We start from the raw sequence: 10554 nt of genomic DNA on the forward strand, positions 1-10554 counted from the left end.
GAGAGAGAGCTTGCCAAGGTGGTCACTGAGGGCAATGCCAGCTCACTGTTAAAGGCAGAGGAACGTGTGTCTCTGTTAAAGTAGTCGCAGACAGTCTGGTCTCCAGGGTAGCCCCGGATGCCTTTCGGGAGACCCTCTGATGACTACCTCACCAGCTACTTGATGCTACTGGATTTGGCAACTTTCTCCAGATGGCCAGTCAGATTTACAACAGACACATTGAGGGAAGGCACGTGGAAGGCCAGCAAGCTTCCCACCAGTGCTGGGATGAGTTACATCCTTCATAAAGCCAGTGGATGCAGGGAAGATGCTCTGGGCAGCCTCAGTTACATCCTTCATAAAGCCAGTGGATGCAGGGAAGATGCTCTGGGCAGCCTCAGGGCCTCACGCCACAGTTTATCAGAGGGATCAGCCATAGTCTTCTGGGTGGTGGTGATGGCATGGAGTGTGGCCATGAGTCCCTGAATAATACCAAAGTTGTCATGGACCTGAGCAGTTGGTGGTGCAGCTGACTATCTCAAGTGAGTCATCACACCTCTTGTGGTTCACACCCACTGTAAATAAAGGGCCATCAGCCTAAGGAGCGGAGATAATGACCCACGGTGGTGAAGACCCTGGCAGAACCCACAACATACTCGGCACCAGCATCATCCTGTCTGATGTTGGGGAGCTTGCCCTCTGGAAGATGAAGATGACCTTCATCACATCCACAGCCTTGACTGTGCCATGGAACTTACCATGTATAGAGTCACACTGGAACATGTAGACCATGTAGTGAGGTTAATGAAGCGGTCATTGATGGCAACAGTGTCCACTTTGTAGAGCAGAAGACAGCCCTGGTGACCAGGCTCACAGTCCAGCCATGTCCACTTACTCTGTCCCCCACTGTTGTGTCTCGGGGCACAAGAATATGTGGCTAGAATCCTGGAATGGGAAAGAACAAAGACCATAGTGGGCTTCTTAACTCAAGCCCTATCTGCTTTCCCCTGACAAGGCCCTTGGGTCAGCCCAGGCTGAACCAGGGTCCTGGTGGGTTTGACGGACACAGCTCAGAACAGACAGAGATGATGGATTGGTCCTAAGTCTTGGTTCACACTAGGAGGCTGCAGGTGAACCCGGCTCATGGGTGGGGCTGTGCCACACTGGCCTGGCCTGCAGATGGGAGACAGCATAAAGACCTGTGCCAGCCTCTAGCTTCTAGCCCTTCATCTTCTGCCTCTGTCTTCCTCCACTGGTCTCAGCATCTCTGGCTACAGTGTCTCTAAAGACTTGGTCATCATGTTGCTTGACTAGAATGAGGATGGACCAGAAAGGCCAGGGAGGTGGATACAGACACAGAGATTCCCCATCCTTCCCCATAACTGCCTTTTGGCAGGGAGGGCACGATTGTTACATTGGCTGTCACTAGTAGAGGGATGGTAGGTGAAGTAGAAACAGGGCAAGCTCCCGTCTCTGAACCACTTTGACCTTTGGTCTTAGATACCAGTCTTGCTTGACTTGTAGCCTTGGACTAGACACTGAGAGCCAGCCTTCCCCAGATCATCTTCTATAACCAAGTTCTGACTACCCAGGCTGCATCTGTGGCCATGTGGGACAGAGATGCTCAAACCACGTGACTGACAGCTTCCTGCCACAGTTTCCTGCTCCAGAGACCAGCCTTGTTACAGACACCCCCCCACACCCAGCAGAAAAGCCCCACCCCCACCCCACTGCTTTATCCTGCAACTCTGCACTCTGTGGTGGAGCAGCATCAGGAGTCGGCCAGGAGGGGCTAGCTGGGTTTGGGGAGATGGAGGGGGCCAGGGAGGGCACATTCAGTAGAATGCTACATGGATGAACATCCAGAAGTGAGTCTGAGGGAAGCAAGCAACCAGCCCGGCTGGAGTAGAGGGCTGAGGAGTTTTGATCCAATGACGGTTCTTGAGCAAAAGAGGCTGTGGTGAAGCATCTCCTAGGAGCAGCTCGCAGACCCCAGAGCTCAGCTCAAGTGGAAACAGACTGTGGGGACGCAGTTAACCGCAGGCACTCTGCGCGTGAGATCTGCATCTCAGTTCATATTAATAGAAACAGTTGGTAGAGATCAAAGGAGGTGATGGCAACACAAACCAACACTGGGCTAGAGATCTGGCCTGGGGGAGAGGTGGGTGTCCAGCTGTGAGCTACTGACAGGGTGACCAAGTAAAGGGACAAGATTTGGGGAAAGAGAGAGGGGGGAATTGGGAAAAGGAAAGGGAGGGAGAGAGAGGGGACACAAACAGGAAGTCTCAGGGCCAAAGGGACTAAGCCGGGGAGTTTGTAAGGACCAGTGAGATGTGAGACCAAACAGGAGGGAGGGGACAGGATACCCATCACTCAGAGGACCTGGCATGGGGGAGCAGGGGCTTTAGGTGACTGCCCAGTACCACACACCCTGTTGATAGTGGTGTCGATGGTGGGGTAGCCAGGGCGGAACAGGACACCAGGCTGGATGAGAGGTGGGTGGAAGTCTGAGAGGTGGCAACGGCAGTGGCGCCAACCTGGCCCTTCCGTGACGGCTGGCATGTGCCCAGCTGCCTTTCCAGCCCCCGCACATATAATGGTCTCCAGACCACGCTATGGAAGAGCTCTGAGCGATGAATGTGTGCAGTCGAGAGACTGCTTCTGTGAAACTGTGAACCGTTCCCCAGTTCCTTCAGGCTCCTGTAGTCACCAACGGTGCCACTGACATGGTCTCCACACTGCAGTTCTGACTGCAGCCCGGTTTGCAGCCGCTGTGCCTGTTTCGCTCACTCCGCATGCTGCTGTGCCGTCTGCTCTGTAGGCACCTGCTTCTCTTTACCTGTTGGGAAATATTTACATCACTTCCAACTTTGGACAGTTATGAATGCAATTGCTGTAACACTCCCATGGAGGGTTTTCTGTCAGGTTCCATTTTTTTTTTTCAAGGAGCCTGTGACTTGTTTCAAATAGTCTCATGGAATGCTCTCTTGAAAGACTTTTTTGAAAGTTCCTCCTGGGGCTGGAGCGATGACTCAGTGGTCAAAAGCACAAGCTACACTAGCTGCTCTTCTAAAGGCCCCAGATTCAATTCCCAGCATCCACATTGGGGCTCACAACTGGCTATAACTCCACCCCTCTTCTGATCTCCATGGCCACCAGGCACACACACGGTGCACAGACATGCATGCACGTAAAACACTCACATACATAAATGATTTTAAAAATCAAAGGATCCTCCCTCTCGCCCTCCCCTCCCATTCATTTTCGGTTTTCTGAGACAGGCTCTCACTACCTCAGCTGGCCTTATCTCAGTCCTCCTGTCTCGGCCTCCCAAGCGCAGGGATCATAGGTGTGTGATATCGCCCTTCTCCAGGTAGAAACAGACAGCACTGTTGATCATGCGGGCTTCTGATCATTGCTTGCCACTGACTGTTGGCAGTGGGCATCCAGAGGTCTTTCGAGCCTGGCTTCCCATCCTATGCCATGTGATCAGAGGCCCCCAGCTGCCCAGACTGAGGCTTTGGCCTGATCGTTCTCAGTATCATCCAAGTATCTTTCTCAGCTTCCACCTCCATCCTTGCCCATCCCTGGATACTCAGGGCAGACGCAGCTTTCCTCAGCTACCAAGACTATCCTTCTATCCCCTGCCTTTGTTTGTATAAGAAGTACAGGGCCCCTTCCTTATCAGTTTATGCCCAAGAGGCCTTCCTGGGTCAGCTTAGTAGATAACAAGTAAATGTTATGACGAACTAACATTTTCCCCCAGCATTGCATAAAAACAAAACAGAGAATGGAGAGACCGAGTCGCCCTCTCCTAGTCGCCTCCTGGATTCTTCAGGTTACATTTACTCCACTTATCATACAGCTTGGCCCTCATTATTCACAGATTCCATATCTGAGAATTCACCTACTGGCTAAACTTTGCAATCCTCAAAAATAATATGGTGTTTTCCCACGATTTGCAGATATACACAGAACGGAAAGAATATTGAGTCACTGCTAATCACGTCACCACCGCGCATGAGCAGTATGGGCTCTGCTTCTTGTTTTTGTGGGGTGGCACATTTCTTGGGCCTTCCCATGCCAGGCAGATGCTTTGCCAAAGAGGTCTGGCTCTAGCCCAACAATGCGTATTCAATAAGGGATTTGAAACACGTGTGCACACACACTCGCACACACACAGCTGTGATGGGAACCTGCTACATGAAGATGAAGCAGGAGGATCATGAGTTCAAAGTCAGCCTAGGCTGTACCTTTAAGCCTGATATGTTGGCACAGGTTTATTATCCCAGTTCATAGAACATGGAGGCAGGAATTTATCGGTCTCAGCAATATAGTGAGCTCAAGGTCAACCTGGGCTATATGAAACCCCACCTCATCTCCCCTCCCCAATAGTTACATATTGGTCACGTGGCCAGGGAACCTAAGCCTGTATTTGCTCTTCAGTCATCACTAATTCAGTGTTTGCAGAGATTTTTCTAGGACGACTGTGCCTAACAAGAGTTGACAACCTTCTTACCCAGCCCTCTCCATCCGTTGTCTGTACTGTAGATGGTTTCCAACACTGTAGTCATAGCACCCATTACAGCCTGAACATTCTGCATGCAGATCTGCACTGGGGCTCAGTAGTGCGTGGTTCTCCCTGGGGGAGCAAATGTGTGAATCTTAAGTGCACACTGAGTTTTGATTAATTCAAACACCGGTGTACCCCAACCCTAACAAAACAGGATACTAGCATCACTCCAGGCACCTCAGAGTAAATTAAATTTAAATTTAACTGTAAATTATTTGCCTATCAGATTCTATCATCTATCTATCTCTATCTATCTATCTATCTATCTATCTATCTATCTATCTATCTATCTATCATCTATCTATCATTGTATGTCTGTCTGTCTATCCATCCATCCATCCAACCATCCCAGGCTGACTTTGAATTCATGTGATCCTCCTGCCCCAATCCCCCAAATGCTGGCACTACAGACAGGAGCCACCATGCCAGTGTTCCCCTCCCTCCTTTTATCTCCTCCCACTTCTTTCTTTTCTCCCCAACCACACACCCCATTTTTTAAAATGGCTGCATCAGAAATAACATTAGAGTTAAATCCTGACTCTTAACCACCTCTCTATGGATGGCTATTCAGATTAATTCATGCTTTCTAACACTGGTTCAGCATGGCCGAGGGGCAGGGCAAGGGGAATTATAGAGGCCGAGGGCACCGCTGTGAAGTGGGGAAGGCTGGGGCCAGGTTCTCAGATGAGCTGCTTGCTAGCCTTGCTCTGCCTGACTCTCTCCGCCCATGGTTTTTGAGGAGGTAGCTGCCCTTCACCCTTCTGCTCTGGGCGCGAAGGAGGTGGCCATTCTAGCTCTTTTCTCGCTGACCTCACTCTTAAAAATCCTGATCTCAATCTGCAGCGGTAATGGTCATTCCTGTCTATCACACTACTGACCGTTGCCTCCTCGACTTGTGTGGCTTTCGAGAGAGCAGGGAATGACAACATTTTATATGTAATATCCTTAGCATAAAACTTGAGACGCAAAGTACAACACCACTTGTTCGGGGAAATGAAGGGACGGTTCAGGGTGTCTGAATGCTCTGTGCGCAAGTTTCTGAAAAGTCAAACTCGGGTGGGTACCCAGGACACAGCCCCTTCTCCCTGGAACTGACTCCGGTGCAAAGATGAGGGGCCTCTGGCTACACTCCATAGGTATCTATCTTCGTGGGCTCTCTCTGGCCCTGAATGCCAGGGTTTGGGACGGTCTGCAGGCCCTGACGGTCACGCCACGCCTTCTGCACCCACAGGGCCCCTGCGATGCCCGACCCCGCGGCGCACCTGCCCTTCTTCTATGGCAGCATCTCGCGCGCCGAGGCCGAGGAGCACCTGAAGCTGGCAGGCATGGCTGACGGGCTGTTCCTGTTGCGCCAGTGCCTGCGCTCGCTGGGGGGCTACGTGCTGTCGCTGGTGCACGACGTGCGCTTCCACCACTTTCCCATCGAGCGCCAACTCAACGGCACCTATGCCATCGCGGGCGGGAAGGCGCACTGCGGCCCAGCCGAGCTCTGCCAGTTCTACTCGCAAGACCCCGACGGGCTGCCCTGCAACCTACGTAAACCATGCAACCGGCCGCCAGGCCTGGAGCCGCAGCCTGGGGTCTTCGACTGCCTGCGCGATGCCATGGTGCGCGACTACGTGCGCCAGACCTGGAAGCTGGAGGTGAGGGCGTGGTCAGATGGGCGGGGCAGGGACATGGGCGGGGCCATATGGCTGGAGAAGATTATGAGGGGCGAGCCTGTACCCTACAGAAAGATGGCGGACAGGGACAAAGCACATGCTATACCTGAGCGAGAAATTGTGTAGAATCTTGAAGCTGATGAACTCCGCCGGGCTAGGTGAGGCCTGGCTACAGTGCCTCCCTGGTTAGATTAGGAGGGAGACCTTCGTGCTGATGGAGGCTACCCTCTCCAGCTTGCAGATGTACCCTAGTTGTGCCTCAGTAGGGTGGGTTCTGGAGAGTCAAGACCATGCAAGCAGGTTCCAGTGGCTGTCCACTTGGCCACGTCCACAACGCCCCTCTCTGCTCCTTCTCAGGGTGATGCACTGGAACAGGCCATCATCAGCCAGGCCCCACAGGTGGAGAAGCTCATTGCCACCACAGCCCATGAGCGGATGCCCTGGTACCACAACAGCCTGACTCGCGAGGAGGCCGAACGCAAACTCTATTCTGGCCCGCAGACAGACGGCAAGTTCCTGTATGTGAGGCACGGGGGTCCAGGTGATGAGGGCGGGGAGCTTGTTGACTGAGCTCCTAGGGGCCAGGTGGGCAGACCTGAGTGTGCACATGGGCCTGGTGGGTGACCGTGGCTGTGCGCACAGGCACAGAGGTCCTTTGATATGCTAACGTCCTCTCAGTGAACTGGAAGGACTCCAAAGTTGGTGCGTTTGTGTCGAGCCCAGCTTTTGCCATCTGTTTGGCTGTGGGACAGGCAATGACATGACTAGACAGGGGTGACTGTCTCAAGAGGACAGGAACTTGACAGAACCCTTGTCAGATGGTGGTGAACGCTGTGTGGGAAGGGGCTCCAGAGCTGGGTGAGGCGGCTGAAGGAGGCTTTTTGAGAAGACAGCTTCTGATTGTGAGAAGGGGAAAGGAGAGCTTCAGAAGAAGGGTTGGAGGGAGCTCATGGTGGAGCCTTTGCTTAGCATGCAAGAGGATCTGGGTTCAACTCCCACACCAGAAAAGCCAAAGCAACAACATAGAGAAGATGTTTTGGGGTGCAGGGTGCTCCTAACAAACCCAGCGGCAGGTGCAAAGGTCCTGCTGACTTGGCATGTTGCAGAGAGAACCACTGAGGCCAGTGTGCCTGAAGGTGAGGGGTGTGGCCCTGGTTTCATACTGAGAGAGGTAGAGGCTCTGGGGGTGGAGGTGGGGATGCTGAGACCACCTCAGCTTGTCCTGTAGTGGTACCTGCCTGGGGCCTCTGTAAAGGATCACATAAGTTAATACATGCAAAGCAGTGGCGTGAACAAGATGGCATTACATGTCAGCTCTTGATCCTGTGGGCCTGTGTGTCTGTGTGTCTGACCGGCTAGGTCTTATGGCTGTCTGTGGGTTTGTTAAGGCTGAAGGCCCTCTGAAGAGCTTTTAAGAACTCTGCTGGGTGTCTGGAAACTCTGCCAGGTGCAGCGCTCTTGCTTGGATGTAAGATTTTTGTGCATAGATGTTATCCAAATGTCAGCCAAAGTCACTCAGGCATCCAGATGTGGAGATAGTTGGTGGTTGCCTCTCTCAATGACTCCAGGAAGCCCAGTGCTCACCTCAAGAAGCCTTTGGGGGACAATTCCCAGGGCCTCCTTTCTCATGGGTGCCTGAGTCCTGCCAGGTTGGACCATGGCTCTGCCTCCTCCCCCAGGGAACGCCCCTTTCCCAGGACCCCCTTAAAGGAACTGGTTTTTGATTTTCACCACACACTGAGATCTGTAGGTCTCCCCAGAGATGCTGTTCTCTCCAGGACTCTGCTGTTGGTAGATTAAAAAGGGAAAAAAAGAGTGTGTTTGCAGGGCTGGAGAGATGGCCCAGCGGTTAAGAGCCTGTACTGCTCTCTCAGGGGACCTGAGTTTGGTTCCGGGCCCCACTGCGGGGTGGTTTATGTTCACCTGTAACTGCAGCTCCAGGGGGCCCCAACACCTCTGGCTCCCACAGGCTTTTGCACTCACAAGCACACACCCACCTCCCATATGCATAATTTAAAAAATAGCAAAGATCTTGTACTTTAAATATTTTGATATTTTGTTCTACTGGACAGAATTAGACTGTAAGTGGAGGGCTATTTCTTTCTTTCTTCACTGTGTTCAGGGCTTTCAAAGGTTTCATTGGGAAATCAGCTCTTATTCTGATGGATTTTCTTTCATATGTGACTTGTGTTTTTCCTCTTGCAGATTTCACTACACCTTTTTTGTTGTGTGTGCTTAGCATTTTAACTAGGATATGCCATGGGGACTTTCTTTTCTGGTTTTGTCTCTTTGGTGTTCTGAGTGTTTTTGTGTGTTTCTTTCTTTCTTTTTTTAATTTATTATGTATACAATATTCTGTCTGTGTGTATGCCTGCAGGCCAGAAGAGGGCACCAGACCTCATTACAGATGGTTGTTAGACACCATGTGGTTGCTGGGAATTGAACTCAGGACCTTTGGAACAGCAGGCAATGCTCTTAACCTATGAGCCATCTCTCCAGCCCCTTTTGTGTTTCTTTTATCTCTCCGTGTGTCTTTCCTTAGTTTGGAGAAGTTCTCTTCTATGATCTTGTTGACAATCTGCTCTATGCCATTGACTTGGGATTTTTCTACCTCGTCTATGCCTATAATTCTAGGCCCCCCCCCAATGGTGTCCCAAATTTCCCATTTTAATTTTTTTCATGTTCCTCACTGATTTAGTGTACATCCTCTATTTTATCTTTGAGACTTGATAGTCGTCTTCTGGGTGATCCATTCTATTTGTGAGGCTTTCCTTTGAGGTTTCTTGCTGTCTTGAGTTCTTGTCCATGTCTTTCTCTCCTGATTAGATTCCTGAAGGCGTAAGTCACTAACAATGCCACACCAGTTTGGAATTATGATTAATAGGGTGATATTTATTTAAAGGGGAAAAAACTTACAGATCTCTGTCCCAGACAACAGCCCTCTGCGCAACCAGGAAGGGAGTCTAGTCGCCAGCAGAGCAGGAAGTGAAGAGAGAGAGGAGAGGGAAGTGGTCGCTTTTTTAAAGGGAGAGAGACCACGCCCCAATAGGCTGGTATCTCAGCGGCTATAGGCTGGAGGAGCGGAAGGACCTCCCGCAACAGATTCCATTCTCAAGTCCTGGGTCATCACCATCATTTCCATCAGTCTTATGCTTGCATTTTCTTGGGCATCACTCAGACGATCATTCTCCTTGAGTTCTTCCTCCTTCATTTCCTCGAGCTGTTTGTTCTTCGTGTCTTCTTTAAACTCCCTGAGTTCTCAGAGAAGGTTTATGATGGACTGAATTCTGTGTCCTGGAGTTCATCTGGGCCAATAGTTCTTAACCTTCCTAATGTGACCCCTTCATACAGTTTCTCATATTGTGGTGTCCCCCTCCCCCAACCACAAAAGTATTTTCACTTCTACTTTGTAGCTGTAAATTTTGCTATTGTTATGAATCTTAATGAAAATATCTGTGTTTTCCAATGGTCTTAGGCAACCCCTGTGAAGGGTTGTTCTACCCCCTGAAGGGGTCACGACCCACAGATTGAGAACCTTTGATTTGGGTCATTGTCATTGGCAAACATTTCTGCAGGACTGGTGGGTCCTGGAGGGGAGATACTGCCTTGATCTTTCATATTGGTATTTTTGTGATGAAATCTGGACACATGGACTTCCTTTGCTTGGAATTTGTTATAGACAGAGCAGGTTGCAGGTGCAGGGAAGAGAAGGTGTGGGGAGGGTTGGGTCTAGAGGTTGGAAACGGTTTGGATGGATGAAGTCAGACTGACAGAGAGGACTGGGCTGGTGTACAGGACGTGCTTCCTGTCCCAAGCCTGGAGTGTGGGGGAAGATCTGTTTGAGTGGAAAGGCTGGCTATGATCGGAGAGTCTTGTGGTTTGGGGGATGGGTAGGGACAATCCTGGGCCAATTGTGGAGCTCCTCTGTAGTGAAGGCCAGACAAGGATGTGTGCTGCCTGGGGGAGCCAGGCTAAATCTAGTGGATAACAGCAAAGGTATGGGTGGGGAGGTCAGGGTACTCACTAGGTTAGACCCTGGAGGAGGGCAAAGGTATGGATGAAGAGAGGCCAGGGTACTCACTAGGTTAGACCCTGGAGGAGGGCAAAGGTATGGATGAAGGGAGGTCAGGGTACTCATGAGGCTGGACCCTGGAGGAGGACATAGAAAATCTGGGTACTTAGTGGGTGGTGAAGGTGGCTTAGAAGCAACCGGTGGGTGCTTGCAGATAGGGGAGGTCCTTGTGACGGCCTAGGGCATGGCTGCTGTGCAGGCACAGGTGGCCAGACTAGGGTGGGGCACTAGTTGTGGGACCCAGACTAGATCTGGCATGTTGAAGGGAG

At 51.2% G+C, this 10554-nt stretch overlaps 1 protein-coding gene across 2 annotated transcripts in view; it reads left to right on the forward strand.

Moving 5' to 3' along the window:
* Nucleotides 1-5793: 5793 nt before the first annotated feature.
* LOC101983454 (tyrosine-protein kinase ZAP-70) overlaps nucleotides 5794-10554 on the forward strand; it is a 10497-nt gene continuing 5736 nt past the window's right edge. For both annotated transcript variants that reach the window (XM_005359930.1, XM_005359931.1), the window contains exons 1-2: nucleotides 5794-6195; nucleotides 6571-6731. In XM_005359930.1, the coding sequence (XP_005359987.1) occupies nucleotides 5794-6195; nucleotides 6571-6731 (563 nt within the window). The remainder of the gene's footprint in view (nucleotides 6196-6570; nucleotides 6732-10554) is intronic.

Source organism: Microtus ochrogaster, linkage group LG2 (assembly GCF_000317375.1).
Source record: "Microtus ochrogaster isolate Prairie Vole_2 linkage group LG2, MicOch1.0, whole genome shotgun sequence".
Lineage (NCBI taxonomy): Eukaryota > Metazoa > Chordata > Mammalia > Rodentia > Cricetidae > Microtus > Microtus ochrogaster.